The sequence below is a fragment of the Cynocephalus volans genome, chromosome 1 (assembly GCF_027409185.1).
Source record: "Cynocephalus volans isolate mCynVol1 chromosome 1, mCynVol1.pri, whole genome shotgun sequence".
Taxonomy (NCBI): Eukaryota; Metazoa; Chordata; class Mammalia; order Dermoptera; family Cynocephalidae; genus Cynocephalus; species Cynocephalus volans.
The window spans coordinates 135,606,767-135,626,164 of record NC_084460.1 but is presented as its reverse complement, the minus strand read 5'-3'; the positions used below and the strand labels follow the sequence as shown (position 1 = coordinate 135,626,164).

The following is a 19,398-nucleotide window of genomic DNA, read 5'->3' as shown; positions in this document are numbered from 1 at the left end:
CCTACTAGGTTAAGAGTAAATCAAAGAAAAAGAAAAAGACTAAGAATAAAAAGGTAAGAGTCTGCATTAGCATTATAATAGAGGGATGTCTGATTATGACCACTTGAGTTTAATACAGGAATTCTTTGTTAGTACTTAAATTGGTTCAGGTAGACATATGGCACGAATGATTCAATACCTTATTGAATGTATGATTATAGAGAAGTCTGCATGTGTTACATACTGAATAATTTAAACAGTGTGCCCTACTTTTTCTCAATCATAATTTAAACATTTGAATATACAAATGAATAGACTGATTAGTCACTCAGAAATTTCATTAATTTCTGTATACAACTCATTTTTCAAATCGCTACTCATTGTTTTAAAAACAGCTTCTGTTTGTCATATCTCCTGATATATTCATAGCATTTTTCAAAATCTTAAGAAATCTTTATTTTCTTCTTCTTTGTTTTGGTGGCTGGCCGGTGTGGAGAACAGAATCCTTGACCTCAGTGTTACAAGTCTATGCTCTAACCAACTAAGCTAACCGGCCAGCCCTCTTCATTTTCTTCTTTATGTCTGAGAGTCTGTCAACAGTGCCATAATATACAAAAGAAAATGGTAGAAATACAAGTTTCCTTCATTGCCTCTTTCTTGATTTTTGCCATTTGCAAAACTGTGTTGCTATCCGTAACACAGTTTTAGCAAATAGTCTCTTAATTGCTTGGAAAACCAGAAGGGAAAGCCTGAAGGCTTTTCTTCCACCACCCCACCCTCCACCCCCCAAGCATATAGTTAACCACTATGCTATGAAAACTTTGTGGTGAAAAAAATGTTAGTTTTCTGACCTTAAACAAATATTTAAAATTGATATACTATGTGTATTATAAACTGAATGAGAATATTTGCCCAACTACAATCAGGTAAGCCTATGTTATGAAGTATACAGAAATTTTAATCATGAAACTTAAGACAATGAAGATAAGTTCATGAAATACTTATTAAGGTCAGGAACGAAATAAAGATAATTTATACTCTAACTTGATGTAAAAGTCATTTTCATATTTATCATAATTGTTATTTATTATAATGTGATTTCACTCAGGCTATTTTGAATATTAAATTTTATTTTTTAAAGATGTGAATATGAAGTTTTTAATTTACAGTTAGATGGTTCTTATTTGATGAACACAGCCTAGTTCTTTTGTTTAGTGATATTTTTTATTTTTGCCAAAATATTTGTAAATCCTAGGCCTAATACTACGTAAAGCTGGCCAAGTAAATCCATAGCTGTCAAACCCCAAAAGGTTTACAAGGTTACTCTTCTTTACTACCAAAAGTTAAAATATGGTAATACTCAAATTCTCAATTTTAGTTAAATGGAAACTCCCATTTCTATATCAACTTGAAATTGAACAGGGAACAAACACAACTGGAAATAAATGTAAACACTGCTCAAAAATTTATAACTGGTAATATTAAAAATTTCTTATTAAATGTCAGCAAATACCTAGGGACTTTTTGTTTCTTTAATATTCTAATATTTTTTCCAATTTATTTTATTAAAAGAAGTTGAAATACTTTTAAAAATAAGATAATTTTATCAAGATAAAATTTAGATATTAGAAGAGAAACCTTGTATCTTATGTCTTGTATCTTTTATCTAAACTTTAAAGTATAGGACCTAAAAATGCTAAAATTTATTCATGTGACTGTTTCATAAGGAATAGTCCTATTCATATTCTCAGTTACTATTACTGTAGGTGTGAAGAATTGTCTAATTGTAGTGTAAGCAACTAGTTATAAAAAGCAAAATCAACCAAATTCTTTTTTTTTTTTTGACCAGTAAGGGGATCGCAACCCTTGGCACGGTGTGGTCTGCACCAGGCTCAGCTCAGCCAGTGAGCACACCAGCCATCCCTATATAGGATCTGAACCCGCGGCCTCGGTGCTACCAGTGCTGCACTCTCCGAGTGAGCCACGAGGCCGGCCCAAAATCAACCAAATTCTAATCAGTAGTTCTCATGAAAAATTCTAGCATGTAGAAATTTGCTTGTGTCATATTACTGATGACAAAGTCTCTATGCATGAAATTGTGTCCTATGTAAATTATTTGTTTTGTAACCTGACAGTAGTCCTAAAAATAGCTATTAGGGACTCTTTGGAAGAATATGAAGAAAAAGTAAAATTTGTATAGCAAGCAGAGGGGACAACACAGATAGCTTCTAACTAGTATATATAGGGACATGGTGGCTATTCTATATGTTACCTTTCTTTAGTTAGGTATTTAGTATTTAGCTTCTAATATATCCAGGTTATAAATAACTTTTTGGTTATTATAAACCAACTTCTATTGGTAAGTTAATTAAATCCTCCCACCCACCCAAGGGTTAGGATGGGCGAAAGAATGGAAGGCTTTTTTGATAAAGTTTTGGGAGAAAAAAGAAATACAGCCCTTCAAATTGGGTGGTCTCTATGGAAGGGAAGTTGTGGAGATGCATGTAAGAGAGGTAGATATGTGCTTGGCATAAAGCTGTCATGGGAAGAGCTAAAAAGGATTTTGAGAAATAATGAACTATACTAGATATCTTCATTATGAGCAACCAAAAGTCTTTCAATTCAAGCATTCAACTGCACTGGAACCAGGCAGGCGTCAATAATTCTAAAACATAGAATCAAACTGGCACTAGACATTGAGCATAAGATCAGACGCTGAAATACAAAAATCCTCTTAGTATACAGACAAGAATGCAAAACAAATGAGTATATACAGCATTATATCTGTGGAGAAGGAGACTCTGAGTTTCTTATAAGCAAGAAATGGTAGAAATTAATATTTAGTACTCTTAACTTAATATGTAAGTGTCATTGATATTACTTTTATTTGGTTTATTGCCTTTGTAGTTTTATTTTAATGAATATAAAATTTAGGGCTTTTTAAGGATTTTTTTTGAGTTGTGATCTCCTTAACACTTCTTTTTCTATAAGATTCTTATATTAGTCTGATTTCTCCTTACATGTAGGTTTTCAAGAACCCTCGTAGTTAGTATAGAAATAAATAGGAATTACATATGCTGTATCCCAAGGTATTGGTATGCCTTGAGACAGAGTGTACAGACTCATTCCCAATATGTTTACATTCATTATCTGAATCAGTGATTTTCAAGTTATGTTTCATGACTCAGTAGTAGATTATAAAACCAATTTAGTGGGTCACAACCATTTTTTAAAAAGAAATAGAATAAGTAGGAATAAAAAATATCAGAGTTCATCACACACAGTATAGGTAAGGTTTATTTCATGGAACTTATATTTTAGTTTTATATCGACATATAAGGATATATATGTAAGTACATATGGCATCATGGTATAAAATGAATTTTTTACTTTGGTTGTGATAAAAAAGTTTGAGAAACCCTGACCTAAATGCAGTCATATCATTATGCTGTGTTGACATAGTTGATCAATCACTAATTCTTAATGCTATTTTTCAGAATAAGGAATCAAAAGAAGAGCAAGTGTAAGTATTAGTTTATTTAATTTTCAAGTTTTTCTTAGCATTTTCAAAGTGTGTTTTGCCAAAATGACACAGTCTTCCTTTGGGAAGTGTTCTCACCATGAGAAGAAAGGACAGTTCCTAATCTTAATAAGTTGCCACTCTTTTACAAAAAGTGACAGAAAGTTAAATTATCATTTTCTTTGGAAAAATAGAATCTCTCAATTTTCTATAAGATTACTCAAGAGTCATCTAATGCTAATTGCTTCATTCAAAGACTAACTTGGGTTCAGCATAAACTTTAAAAATACAGTCTACATTGTGGTTAGCCAAATTAAGACTAAGTAAATTGTGAAATGGAGGTTTCTTATGTGGTTAGCCTTATTTAAGACTAAGTAAGGCTTAAAGTTTAAAAGACAGATCGTTGTTATGGCCCAGTGACTCTTTTTACAAAAGAATTTGATTTATTTTCCAGTTGACAGTAAATTTTGATCCTTTAATGGAAATGTTTTAATGTCAAAAGATTACTGTGAGGGCCGAGCCCGTGGCGCACTCGGGAGAGGGCGGCGCTGGGAGCGCGGCGACGCTCCCGCAGCGGGTTCGGATCCTATATAGGAATGGCCTGTGCACTCACTGGCTGAGTACCGGTCACGAAAAAGACAAAAAAAAAAAAAAAAGATCACTGTGAGATATATTAAGCAACCATATAATTTATGACAGTATAATACGTGAAGGAAAGGTAGAGACAGTTTAATGAAGAAATCATTATTCACTTCAAAATGTTTGCTAACTGAGTATTAGTAACTTCAGAGAACTCTGAAAACATAAATTATCTTTAAAATGGCATCAAAAACATCTTTTACTAACTTTAAAGCTATCACTTGTAGTGATATTTTCTTAATGGACTGATCCACTTGGTATGTAAAATATTTCATCATCCAAGGATTTTTTTTTTCCAGGCTATGTCTAGATGCTGTAAAAACAACTTAATAAAGATGAAACACTGTCATCAATCATTTTGCTCATTTTGCTTGCATTGTAGATCCAAATCTGGATGATGATCAAATCACCTAGGGAGCTTTGTTTTTTTTTTTTTTTTTTTTTTTTAATTTTATTTTGTCGATATACATTGTAGCTGATTAATGCTCCCCATCACCAAAACCTCCCTCCCTTCTCCCTCCCCCCCTCCCCCCCAACCATGTCCTTTCTGTTTGTTTGTTGTATCAACTTCAAATAATTGTGGTTGTTATATCTTCTTCCCCCCCCCCCCCCGGTTTGTGTGTGTATGTGTATATGTGTGTGTGTGAATTTATGTATTAATTTTTAGCTCCCACCAATAAGTGAGAACATGTGGTATTTCTCTTTCTGTGCCTGACTTGTTTCACTTAATATAATTCTCTCGAGGTCCATCCATGTTGTTGCAAATGGCAGTATTTCATTCGTTTTTATAGCTGAGTAGTATTCCATTGTGTAGATGTACCATATTTTCCGTATCCACTCATCTGATGATGGGCATTTGGGCTGGTTCCAACTCTTGGCTATTGTAAAGAGTGCTGCGATGAACATTGGGGAACAGGTATACCTTCGACTTGATGATTTCCATTCCTCTGGGTATATTCCCAACAGTGGGATGGCTGGGTCGTATGGTAGATCTATTTGCAATTGTTTAAGGAACCTCCATACCATTTTCCATAGAGGCTGCACCATTTTGCAGTCCCACCAACAATGTATGAGAGTTCCTTTTTCTCCGCAGCCTCGCCAGCATTTATCGTTCATAGTCTTTTGGATTTTAGCCATCCTAACTGGGGTTAGATGGTATCTCAATGTGGTTTTGATTTGCATTTCCCGGATGCTGAGTGATGTTGAGCATTTTTTCATATGTCTGTTGGCCATTTGGATATCTTCCTTAGAGAAATGCCTACTTAGCTCTTTTGCCCATTTTTTAATTGGGTTGCTTGTTTTCTTCTTGTAAAGTTGTTTGAGCTCCTTATATATTCTGGATATTAATCCTTTGTCAGATGTATATTTTGCAAATATTTTCTCCCACTCTGTTGGTTGTCTTTTAACTCTTTTAATTGCTTCTTTTGCTGTGCAGAAGCTTTTTAGTTTGATATAATCCCATTTGTTTATTTTTCCTTTGGTTGCCCGTGCTTTTGGGGTCGTATTCATGAAGTCTGTGCCCAGTCCTATTTCCTGAAGTGTTTCCCCTATGTTTTCTTTAAGAAGTTTTATTGTCTCAGTGTGTATATTTAAATCCTTAATCCATTTTGAGTTGATTTTAGTATATGGTGAGAGGTATGGATCTAGTTTCATTCTCCTGCATAACGATATCCAGTTATCCCAGCACCACTTGCTGAAGAGGCAGTCCCTTCCCCAGTGAATAGGCTTGGTGCCTTTGTCAAAGATCAGATGGCAGTAAGTGTGAGGGTTGATTTCTGGATTCTCTATTCTATTCCATTGGTCAGTGTGTCTGTTTTTATGCCAGTACCATACTGTTTTGGTTATTATAGCTTTGTAGTATAGCTTAAAGTCAGGTAGTGTTATGCCTCCAGCTTTATTTTTTTTGCTGAGCATTGCTTTGGCTATTCGTGGTCTTTTATTGTTCCATATAAATGTCTGAATAGTTTTTTCCATTTCTGAGAAAAATGTCTTTGGAATTTTGATGGGGATTGCATTGAATTTGTATATCACTTTGGGTAGTATGGACATTTTCACTATGTTGATTCTTCCAATCCAAGAGCATGGAATATCTTTCCATCTTCTTGTATCCTCTCTAATTTCTCTCAGCAGTGGTTTGTAGTTCTCATTATAGAGATTTTTCACCTCCTTGGTTAACTCAATTCCTAAGTATTTTATTTTTTTGGTGGCTATTGTAAATGGGCAGGCTTTCTTGATTTCTCCTTCTGCATGTTCACTATTGGAGAAAAGAAATGCTACTGATTTTTGTGTGTTGATTTTGTATCCTGCTACTGTGCTGAAATCATTTATCAATTCCAAGAGTTTTTTTGTAGAGGTTTTAGGCTGTTCGATATATAGGATCATGTCATCTGCAAACAGGGACAGTTTGACTTCATCTTTTCCAATCTGGATGCCCTTTATTTCCTTCTCTTCTCTGATTGCTCTGGCTAGTACTTCCAACACTATGTTGAATAGGAGTGGTGAGAGTGGGCATCCTTGTCTAGTGCCTGTTCTTAAAGGAAAAGCTTTCAGCTTTTCCCCATTCAGGATGATATTGGCAGTGGGTTTGTCATATATGGCTTTAATTATGTTGAGATACTTTCCCTCTATACCTAACTTATAGAGGGTCTTTGTCATGAATGAGTGCTGAACTTTATCAAATGCTTTTTCAGCATCTATAGAGATGATCATATGGTCCTTGTGTTTGAGTTTATTAATATGGTGTATCACATTTATTGATTTGCGTATGTTGAACCAACCTTGCATCCCTGGGATGAATCCCACTTGATCGTGATGAATAATTTTTCGTATGTGTTGCTGTATTCTGTTTGCTAGTATTTTAGTGAGGATTTTTGCATCTATATTCATCAAGGATATCGGCCTGTAGTTTTCTTTTTTGGTTATATCTTTACCTGGTTTTGGTATCAGGATGATGTTTGCTTCATAGAATGAGTTTGGGAGATTTGCGTCCGTTTCAATCTTTTGGAATAGTTTGTAAAGAATCGGTGTCAATTCCTCTTTGAATGTTTGGTAAAATTCTGCTGTGAATCCATCTGGTCCTGGGCTTTTCTTTGTTGGGAGCCTTCTGATAACAGCTTCAATCTCCTTTATTGTTATTGGTCTGTTCAAATTTTCTACGTCTTCACGGTTCAGTTTTGGGAGCTTGTGTGTGTCCAGAAATTTATCCATTTCCTCCAGATTTTCAAATTTGTTGGCATATAGTTGTTTATAGTAGTCTCGAATGATTCCTTGTATTTCAGATGAATCAGTTGTAATATCGCCTTTTTCATTTCTAATTTTTGTTATTTGAGTCTTCTCTCTTCTTTTTTTTGTTAGCCATGCTAATGGTTTGTCAATTTTATTTATCTTTTCAAAAAACCAACTTTTTGATTCGTTGATCTTTTGAATTGTTTTTTGGTTTTCAATTTCATTCAGTTCTGCTCTGATCTTAATGATTTCTTTCCGTCTGCTAACTTTAGGATTGGATTGTTCTTGTTTTTCTAGTTCTTTAAGGTGAAGTGTTAGGTTGTTCACTTGCCATCTTTCCATTCTTCTGAAGTGAGCATTTAATGCAATAAATTTTCCCCTCAATACTGCTTTTGCAGTATCCCACAGGTTTTGGTATGATGTATCATTGTTTTCATTAGTTTCAATAAACTTTTTGATTTCCTGCTTGATTTCTTCTTGGACCCATATGTCATTAAGTAGAATGCTGTTTAATTTCCATGTGTTTGTATAGTTTCCAGAGTTTTGTTTGTTATTAATTTCTAGTTTTAATCCATTGTGGTCTGAGAAGATACATGGGATAATTCCAATTTTTTTGAATTTATTGAGACTTGATTTGTGACCTAATATGTGATCTATCTTGGAGAATGATCCATGTGCTGATGAGAAGAATGAATATTCTGAGGTTGTTGGGTGGAATGTTCTGTAGATATCTGCCAATTCCAATTGGTCTAGAGTCTTGTTTAGATCTTGTGTTTCTCTACTGATTCTTTGCCTAGATGATCTGTCTAATATTGACAGTGGAGTGTTCAGGTCCCCTGCTATTATGGTATTAGTGTCTATTTCCTTCTTTAGGTCTAATAGAGTTTGTTTTATAAATCTGGCTGCTCCAACATTGGGTGCGTACATATTTATGATTGTTATGTCTTCTTGATGGATCAGTCCTTTTATCATTAAGTAGTGTCCCTCATTGTCTCTTTTTATGGTTTTTAGTTTAAAGTCTATTTTGTCAGATATAAGAATAGCCACTCCAGCTCGTTTTTCTTTTCTGTTTGCATGGTAAATCTTTTTCCATCCTTTTACTCTTAGTCTGTGTGAATCTTTATGGGTGAGGTGGGTCTCTTGTAGGCAGCATATAGTTGGGTCCTGCTTTTTGATCCAGTCAGCCAGTCTGTGTCTTTTAATTGGGGAATTTAAGCCTTTAACATTAAGAGTTGTTATTGAAAGGTGTTGATTTATTCTTAGCATTTTATTGGTTGTTTGGTTGTCTTAGGTGTCTTTTGTTCCTTGCTTTCTGATTTACTGTTTGGTTTCTTTGTTTGTTGGTTCCTTAGGTTGTAGATAGTGTTTTTGTTAGCTTGTTTTCTCTTCATGAATGCCAGTTTTATTGTACTAGCGGGTTTAGATTTTTCTTAGGTTTTTATGGCAGTGGTAGTTATTTTTCAGGAACCAAACCCAGTACTCCCTTGAGGATTTCTTGTAAGGGTGGTCTTGTGGTAGTGAACTCCCGCAGTTTTTGTTTGTCTGAGAAATATACTATTTGCCCCTCATTTCGGAAGGATAGCCTTGCAGGGTAGAGTATTCTTGGCTGGCAATCTTTGTCTTTTAGTATTTTGAAAATATCATCCCATTCCTTTCTAGCTTTTAGGGTTTGTGATGAAAAGTCTGATGTTAACCTGATTGGGGCTCCCTTATAGGTGATTTGACGCTTCTCTCTTGCAGCTTTTAAGATTCTCTCTTTGTCTCTGAGTTTTGCCAATTTGACTATGACATGTCTTGGAGAAGGCCTTTTTGGGTTGAATACGTTTGGAGATCGTTGAGCTTCCTGGATCTGAAGATCTGTGATTTTTCCTATACCTGGGAAGTTTTCTGCCACTATTTTGTTGAATATGTTTTCAATGGAATCTCCATTTTCCTCCCCTTCTGGAATACCCATGACTCGGATATTTGAGCGCTTGAGGTTGTCTGATATCTCTCTCAGATTTTCTTCCATGTCCTTGATTCTTTTTTCTTTCTTTTTGTCTGCTTGTGTTATTTCAAACAGCCCATCTTCAAGTTCAGAGGTTCTCTCTTCAACTTCGACAAGCCTGCTGGTTAAACTCTCCGTTGTGTTTTTTATTTCGCTGAATAACTTCTTCAGTTCAGCAAGTTCTGCTACATTTTTTTTCAGGACATTGATTTCCTTGTATATTTCCTCTTTCAGATCCTGTATACTTTTCCTCATTTCATCATGATGTCTAGCTGAGTTTTCTTGTATCTCATTCAGTTTCCTTAGAATTATCACTCGAAATTCCTTGTCAGTTATTTCAAGGGCTTCTTGTTCTATAGGATCTAGAGTATGAGATTTATTAACTTTTGGTGGTGTACTTTCTTGATTTTTTGTATTTCTGGTGTCTTTTTTTTGGTGTTTATTCTTTGTGGCAGGGGGTTTCACAGTCCACCGGTTTAAGACTAATGACTAACTAGGATGTTGCTGTGGTTGCCAATTTGGTATGGCTCCCGCCGTGACTGCTCAGTTGGCCTCTAGTGTCTTGTGTGTGTGGTTGCCTTGGGTCTTGGGCTTCTCCGGGGATCCACCTTTCTGGTCAGCTTGTACTCTGCTGGGCTGGTGGATCACGTACCACAGGGTGTGTGATCTCTGTTGAGCTTTCACTTTCTGTACAGGACTTCTCCCCGTTCAGTGTGCTCTGGCCCAGGCTGTTAGATCGTGCAGTGGCGACCCCACCGTGTGTGTGGTTTCTGTCGAGTCTCCGCCTCCCTGGCCGCACGTCTCCCCCCTCTGTGCACACTGTGCTGGGTTGGGGCGTGTCTTCTGCACCCCTCGTCTATCAGCTGGGCCTTCAAGACCCTGCTCAGCACCGCCTCGCCCAGGAAGTCTACCAGGTTTCTGCTAGGCATAGACGACCAGTCTCTCTGGGTGCCTTTGTAGCACTGTGTAGATCTTTCTCGGGTCTTGTTCACCTTTGTATCCCCCCGGTATAAACCGAGTCTAGTGCCCGCCTGCAGCCTGCTCTCCGGCAGGTTCAAGCAGACCTGGGAACTCTCCTACCACACTATTCCCAACCAGAAATTCGTTAGGCTTTTTTCCAAACTGGTGGTCGCAGAGATGGTATCTGCCTCCCAATAACAGGAAGTTTACCGGGGCCGGAGTCCAGGGTGTGGTGGAGTGACAGTCGGCCCGCCCGTACTTCCTAGCCCTCCCAAAACTGGTCGGGACGCCCCACACCCCCAGCCCTGCCAGAGAACCGTGGAGGGAGTGGGAGAGGAGGTCGGCCCGCAGGGTCCGGAAAGCCCCGCGCCAGGCCAAGCAAATGGGCTCAGTGATGGCCGAGCAGGGCGGAGCTGCCCGCACCTGGGAAAATGGAGGCAGCACCGGGGCAGTGAGTGGCCTGGTGGTGCAGGCGGGGAGCCGCGTGGGCATCCACCCCCCGAACAAAGCTGTGCCAGGGATCACTCACAGTGCTGTGCCAGGTCGGGCGCTCGCTCTGTCTCTGGTTTGTTGCCTTCCGTGTTCTCGGCGCTGCCGCCTCGGGCTGTTCAGTCGCGGCGCCGCTCGGGCGCTCCCAGGAGTCTTCTTTAATGCCGGCCTGAAACCTCGAATCCTGGATAGGGCAGCTGGCCGCCTTCAGTGCGGCCCCAGCCTCCGGGATCCTGGCTGCATCCACAGCAGCCCTGGCGCCGTGTTCCCTGTTTCAAGACTCACTTTTGCAGCTAAGAATCAGTTCTTTTCCTGCTCCACACTTCAAAGCTGTTGCCTGTAAATGAGGCAGCCTCTCCTGCCGGGGGCAAAGTGGCGTTGAGCCCCCACGACCGGCCAGCAGCAGCAGTCCTCCCTTAAGAGATGGCCAGAGAAATGTCCACAAGTTTCCCGGCTGCCTGAGGCCCAGTGGCCACCTTTTCCACCTCAGCTACTCCGCGCCAGCCGCCGCAGCCGCCGCCATCTTGAAACTCAAGGGAGCTTTGTTTTTAAATTAGAATTTTCAAATATACACAAAAGTAAAGAGGTGTGTGTGTGTGTGTGTGTGTGTGTGTGTGTGTGTGTGTGTGTGTAATCATCCCAATAATACCTATCATCCTGATTCATTTATCAGTTTTTCACATTTGTTTCATACTTAAAAATTTCAGGAATAATGTTGGGGAGCTTTTAAAAAATGCAAATGTATTTATATTTTTTAAGTTGTAGGAGTGCCTGGAGACATTTAATTTTTAAAAAGTTCTTCAGATAATTTAGAAAATTAATTGGGTTTGAGAATGAGTAGTCCACACAGCAATTTTATTGAATTTTCCAAAATATTTGAGTCACTTTAGAACATCCCAGTGATACCTAATGACTGTTTATATTGTGTTTTATGAATTATTCTACAAGCATTATTTATTTTATTATTTTCATAGCTGACCGGTAGGGGGAACTGAACCCTTGACCGTGGTGTTATAGGGCCTTGCTCTAACCAACTGAGCTAACAAACCAGCCCTATAAGCATTAGATGTCATTTTTTTTTAGACCTCAGTGTCCTAACAAAGCAATAATGCACCCTAGGGTTCTCTATTCACTAGTAAAATCAAGTCATGTATATCATACTATAAGTAAATGTACTAGTTCTTGTTACCATTCAATGAGATTAGGAAGGAATTTTATAGCTACTGAACAGTGGGCCAACTGAAAGGATAGTAGTCTGCATTTCAATTTTATACATGAGTATAAAAACTGATTAATTGCCATTATATGTAAAGAGTACTTTTATTTTTTCAGTGGTCGCTGTTAGTACTGAAATCGTTATTACTATTTTTTTTTTTTTTTTTTTGTGGCTGGCAGGTACTGGGGTCCAAACCCTTGACCTTGGTTTTGTAACACTGTGCTACAACCAACTGAGCTAACTGGCCAGTCCTACTACTACATTAAAAAAAAAAAAAAATCCTGTTATAAAAGAAAACTCCATTTTACAATTTACTTTATGTTGCTATTTGCAACCCTCTATTTAAATGTACATTGGACCTAAGCACTGAAGTTGATTAAACCACCCTACCTGTCAAGAATATTGTGGGGGAAAAAATGAATGTTGTGATGGTAAAATAATATAGCAGGTGTGGAGTGCTTGCCAATATTTCTCAAAGTATTGTTTCCCAAAGTAACTAATGTTAACAGTTATAATTTGAAAAATGAGCTCTGTGGTCACATAATTCTTAAAAACACTGGATGAACAGAATTAAATAGGTACTTCGAGTGTTGTCTCACATATGCTAATATTCATTGTGAATCTTAAAGAGAAATACACAGTGTGAGCACTGTTCATACTTTGACCATGAATCCTTCTAATGCTGAGCATCTCATTAGAACAGTACAGTACTAATTTGAGAAACAATAGCTTAGATGAAAAGCACTATACAGTTATAAAAGATCACGTTGATTATGTCACCACTATAGACCATATATGGTAGAAAGAGAAGAGCACTTGAAAGAACAAGCAAATCCATACCCAGTCAGTAGATTTATGAAAGAGGATGCAAGTGATGTTCAAGAAGATTCTGCAACTGAAGACAAGTTCTATAGCCTGGATGAATTGCACATTCTGGACATGATAGAGCAGGTAAGCATAACTGGAGAAGGTACAACCCTGCTTTCCTTTTTCCAGAAAGGAAGTTCTTACCTTGTTTTCCCCAGGACTGTTTGAAAGCATGGCTCTTGAAAAGCCCTGTGATTTGTGTTGTGTTTTTGAGGAGAAAGAAAAAACAGAAAGAGAGGTAAAGAGGAATAGGTGAAAGAAAAAAAGAATAAGAAAAAATCCTAGGAGCTGGAAATTTTTCACTTTAGCCCTAAAGCCATTTCCTGGCTTTAACTATTGGGCAAAGCTGATTACAAATGCATTCTATGTAAAGGGTCAAAGGGTTTTTAAACTCCATAAGGAAAAAAAAAAAACTCTAGCATAATCTCACTAGATTAAATGTCATGAGAAAAATAGTTTTATAAAATACAGCTACTTTCATTGTTTTGATTAAACCTGGTTGTTACCATGAAATGTCTACAAAAAAATATTAATGTACAACAATATTTTTCTTGTTCCTTTCCTGGTACTCACTGCTTAGAATGATGTATTTATATGTGAAAAGGCATATAAACTTGATGTAAGCGCTCAACAGAGCACTTAATTAGGCAAAGCAAATGAACTTTTTTAAAAAAACATCTTGTTTTACCCACCCATGAGAATTCAGTGATAACCTGTTCTGAGGTTTAAATATAATGCTATGTAGTATGTAGAAATATAAATTGTCTAAGGGTGCAGTTAGTACACATGATTCCCTGGCTGGTAGTACAGCATTCATATAATTGTCGTACCTTTTTTTTTCTTTCCAGTTATAATATTAGAATATGTACATTTTAACTGAAATGTATTCTTAGCTTCGGATGTCACATTAAGGTTTATGTTTGGGGCCTCTGGTTTTCATTTAATATATTGCCCTGAGAACTCAAAAATAGAATTAATATGTTTTCCACATTTTGAAAATTGTTCATTTATTCAAAAACCACTTAGCCCCTATTAACCACATAGTCCCTATTATAGTCTTTACAATCTAGTGGAGAAGTTGAACATTAAACTAAGATAATATAGTGTGATAATTAAGTGCTTGGGCAATTAAGACTGCCTGAGTTTAGGCTTCTCCACTTATTGTCTGTGTGATTTTGGGCAAGTTATTTATGTTATCATTTCTAAACTGGGAATGAGTTCCCACTTCATATGGTTCTTATGACACTAAAAGCATTACAAAGAAAATGTTTAAAAAATGGTAAGCATGCAGGTAGTGTTAGACAGTAATAGCAGCATCAGACAATGGTATTATTGTTTAATGAATGCTGTAACTGGGGGGAGGGGGCTTTATCTAAACTAATCAAAGAATTGGTGTTTAAGTTGAGACGTAAAACATGAGTAGGAGTTAGATGGCAACTTTAAATCCCCTTTAAATAACTAAAGTATTAGTGCTTTTTTAAAAAAGAGAGTGAGTGCTTTTTTTTTTTTAAAGACATACATATTCCATTTGCTTAAAAGGGTTCAACTGGCAAGGTAACTGCAGACTATGGAGAAACTGAAAAGGAAAGGCTTGCTTATCAACGGCAGCTTTATAAATTGCACCATCAGTGTGAAGTAAGTACTTTTTTGTTTTGATCTGAGGGAAGTGAATTATTACAAATGTTAACTTAATGGTATATATATATATTTTAAAGGATCCAGTTTGTTTTTTTCTTTCAATTTCTGGTGACTTGAACAGAATTAACTGTGAAATAATACTTTTCACTGATCAGGATTTCAAAAGACAGTTGAAGACAGTAACTTTTCGATGGCAAGAAAACCAAATGCAGATTAAAAAGAAAGACAAAATCATCGCATCTCTTAACCAACAAGTGGCTTTTGGAATCAATAAGGTTTCCAAGTAAGCGCAAATCTTTTGATAAAAGGGAAATTCTTGTTTGCTCCATAATAAACAGTATCTTTAATAGATAATCCCTATGTAGCCACTAGGTGGCATTGTGACTGCATTTTTGGAACTCCCAAACATAGGGCTGCAGGGGCTTAAAAACCAACTATGTTTTTGTCTTGCCAGCTGGATTGAGAATTAAACAGCTGCTCACTCTGTATATCAGGTTTTTCATGTAGTGGCTGAAAAAGTGTGAAGATAATAGAATTACATGAGCAATATAATTGTTTCAGGTCATGACTAATTTGTAAAAATGTGACCAATGATTGTTTCTTTATAGCATATGATGATCACATTCCTCAACGACACCCATGGAATCAGTTCTAATCCTGAGCTATTGAAAACAAACCAAATTCACAGAGACTCTTCTTCTCACCCATACCAATCTTTTGTCTTCTACAACCTTAATTATTAAATGCCTGAGACCAAAAATTCTGACTTACTTAACAAGGAAAAATTAGTTACCTGCTTTATTCTTTTTGTACTGCCTCCAACCTGTATCAGTTTAAATGGTAGCATAGTTTATAACAAATTATTTTTATAAACAGTAATACCACAGGACAAGTCACTTGTGAAATTCATTGCATTTCCTAGACTGGTAATAGGAGAATAAACAAAGGCTAGGGGATGTCTTAGAGTAAGGATTCCAAGATACTTCTTGTGAAATTGGAGAAATATTTGGCAGAGATTGAGGTCTTTAATTTTCTCCCACATATTCCATCTCCAACTTGAAGGGGTTATTGGGAAGAACCAGATGCCATAGTTTGACAACATGATTTCATTTGTAAATACTTTCAGACTTTTACCTACTGGAATTGGGGTAATCCTTCAAGTTTAGAAGAAGATGAGGACCTAAGAAAGCTTGGGCAAACTAAGCTGGCTGCAGTTGCTTAACCTGTACTTCAGGATTGAAACTTTGTCTTTTAGCCTGGAAGGTGATAACCAATCCAGATGTGTCATATAATATCAAAGATCAGAAAAGCAGTGCCATCAGTGTAGATGAGCTGCCTCTCTCCTTCACCATCTGAGGATATCCCTGCTCAGCTCTGACAGTTGGCTCAGGTACCCTTGTATGCTTGAGGCTACAAACAGGTCAGTTTAGGGGATGCATATGTCTTCACACAACGAACATTCTGTGTTGAGCATTCACAAAACATCTATCAAGTACCCACTGTGTCAGAAGAGTTATTCAAGACACATGTAGAAGATACCAAGATGTATGACATTTATTATGGGCTAATGGAGAGTATAGAATAACATGTGAGGATTAAAATTACATTTAACAGAGGTACTTCTAGGTCCACCAACATGTAGTAGCCCCATTCCTCACAGTCCTTTCCTCTTACAATTTAAACACCCCAGACATTACACAACAAACAAACATAGGAACACTCTGAAATGTGAAAGAAAGTATGCTGTCTGAAGACATTGGAACTTGAGGAACAAAATGGCAGTAAGTTTTCTTCTTGCTTCCCATTTGAGTATGTTCCAGACAGGGCACAGCAGAAGCCTTCAACCTGGAATTGCCAATAAGCACAGAAAAAAAAAAAAAAACCTCTAAGAAAAGCCTATTTCCTCTAGCCAAAGATCAGGAAAGGAAAGTATAACAACAGAAAGCCTTTTTGAAAATACCCACCCTACTCCATCCAAACACCAATGGCCCCCACACTACCCATTGAGAATAGGCAGTGCACTCTGATTCTCCCATCTGACAGGAATAGGTGGCAGCAGTTCCATTCCCTTGCTGGGGTTGTGTCAGCAGCACTGAGCTGGGGTCTTCTACTCCCCATTAGGCAGAAGAAGGTAGTGTTCCAGTTCCTCTGCCAGGATGTATCAGTGTGGTCCAGCTCTGAGCTGAGCCTCTACATCTACCCAGCATCAGTGAGACTTACCAAGGCAGTATGAAGTGAAACTAGTCAATACTACGTTTCATCCCTACTCCCCACTATGGCAAGCCAAGTCTCCACCCCTGGAGCTGGTTGGCATTCCATTCCTCCCTCTCCCCTCAGTTGGTGTCTGAGGGGCACAGCAGAGAGCTGAGCTTCTGCCTCCACCCTGCAATAACAAAGCAGTGTGAGTCAGCCATTTGCTTTCTTCTTCCCTGCTGTCAGCGGGCCCAGTGGGAAGCTTATGTTATACTCCACTTAAAGACAAAAAGACAGTGTGAGTTGGTGCCCACTTTCATGGGAAGATGTCAGTGGGCCTGAGTGAGGAGCTCATTGCACACCTCTCGTCTGCATTGAGGCAGCATGAGTCAGTCAGTGGCCACTTTTGCTGGGGCTGTTGACAAGGTTCACTGTGAAGCTGAGCATACATATCCACTTGGTCTTTACATTACACCTCAACAGGGGAACTGCCTGATAAAAACAGGAAGATTAAATAGAACCCAGAGTCTCAAAATATCCAGAATATCCAGGCTACAATAGAAAACACTCTTCACACTCAGAACCAGGAAAATCATAGCATCAAAGAGAAAAGACCAACAAATAAGAGGATTAAGATGATTTAGATGTTGGAATTATCTGACAAAGATTTTAAAGTAGCCATCATAAAAATGCTTCATTGAAGCTGAATTCTCATGAAACAAATGAAAACCTAGAAAATCTTAGTAATGAAATAAGTTATAATAAAGAATGAAAGTTATAGAACTAGAAATACAATAATTGAAATAAAATCTTCTGGATATAGTCAGTAGTAGAGTAGAGATGACAGAGAATTGAATAAGTGAACTTGGGGACAGAGAATTGAATCAGTGAACTTGGAGACAGATGAATAGAATTTACTCATTCTGAAGAGCAAAGAGAAAATGGACTGGGAAAATAAAAATTAAAATTAGAGAGTCTCAGGGACCGGTGGGACTACAACAAAAGAGCTAGCATTCTTATCACTTGAGATTCAGAAGGAGAGTAGAAAGAGAGTGGACTGAAAAAGTATTCAAAGAAATGACTTGAAAACTTCCCAAATTTGATGAAATACATAAATTTACAAGAACCCATAGCTGAGGATTTAAAACTTTTGTCTTTTACCAATCTAGATATGTCATGTAATATCAAAGATCAAAAAAGTAGTGCCATCAGTGTAGATGAGCCACCTTACAAATTCAAGAATCTAATTGAACCCCAAATGGTAAAGACCTAAAGAAATCCATGCCAAGATGCATCATAACTAAACTTCTGAAAACTAAAGACAAAGAAAAATCTTGAAAGCAGGCAGAGAGAAATGTTACTTATGTGTGAACACTAATTTGAGTGATAGTATATTTTTCATCTGGAACCTTGGGGCCAGAAGGAAGTGACACATTATTCAGTTATAGTCATGTGGTATATAACAACGTTTACATCAGTAATGGACCACATATACAACAGTGGTCAGAGAAATAGGATATACCATATAGCCTAGATGTGCAATAGGCTGTACCATCTAGGTTTGTGTAAGTATACTATGATGTTCACACAACGATGAAAACGCCTAATGATGCATTTCTCAAAATGTATTCCCGTTGTTAACAGTGCGTGACTGTATTGAAAAGAAAAAAACAGAACAATGAATCCTGCAAAAATATCATTTAGGAATGAAGGGAAATAAAGACAGTCTCAGACAAGGGAAAAGTATAAAAATATGTCGCTAGCAAACCTACCCTTAAAGAACAACTATAGGAAGGTCTCTACACATAAAGGAAATGATAATAGAAGCTTGGAACTTCAGAACAAAAAGAAGAACATGAGAATGAATAAAGAGAAGGATAAACAATAAGAGTCTATCCTACTTCTCATTAATTTTTAAGTCATGTTTGATAGTTGAAGAAAAAGATTTAATACATCACATGAGAATTTGATATATTTAAATGAAATACTTAGAACAATATATTTATAAAGTGGGGAGGGTAAGGGTACTTAAATGAGATTAAGGTTCCTATATTTCACATGAAGTAGGAAAATGTCAATACCATTTGGTGGTAATTAATTATGGATGTGTATTTTAATACCTAGTACAACAAATAAGAAAACTGCACAAAGACATGCACACAAAAACACTGTAAATGGGTCAAGTTGGAACCTAAAAAATGTTCAGATAATCCACAAGATGTTATGAACAAAAAATAGAGGAAACAAACAGAAAACAAGTAATAAATGGCAGACTTAAGCCTAACATATCAATAATTACCTTAAATGTAAATGGTCTAAATATACCATCTCATGGTCTATATAATTAAAAGATAGAGACTGGCAGATTGTATTTAAAAACAAAGTGTGATCCAACAAGATGCTATTTACAAGAAACTCACTTCAAATTCAGCAACATAGGTAGGTTGAAAGTAAAAGCATGGTAAAAGATATACCCTGCAAACATTTATCCAAAAAAGCAGGAATGGCTATATTAATATCATATAAAATGAACTTCAGAGCAAAGACAACTGCTGAACAAAGACAGGGACATTACATAACGATAAAAGGATCAATCCACCAGGAAGACATAAGGACCTAAAGGTGCATGTACCAAAATACAGAACCTTAAAATACATGAAGCAAAACCTGACAGAACTAAAAGGA

The 19,398-nt window shown here is 37.1% G+C and overlaps 1 protein-coding gene across 2 annotated transcripts in view; it reads left to right on the top strand.

Annotated features, from left to right (window-relative positions):
- Positions 1-19,398, top strand: part of DZIP3 (DAZ interacting zinc finger protein 3) — a 99,653-nt gene that overhangs the window by 55,397 nt on the left and 24,858 nt on the right. For both annotated transcript variants that reach the window (XM_063099816.1, XM_063099824.1), the window contains 5 exons: positions 9-53; positions 3,477-3,502; positions 12,804-12,966; positions 14,422-14,517; positions 14,676-14,803. In XM_063099816.1, the coding sequence (XP_062955886.1) occupies positions 9-53; positions 3,477-3,502; positions 12,804-12,966; positions 14,422-14,517; positions 14,676-14,803 (458 nt within the window). The remainder of the gene's footprint in view (positions 1-8; positions 54-3,476; positions 3,503-12,803; positions 12,967-14,421; positions 14,518-14,675; positions 14,804-19,398) is intronic.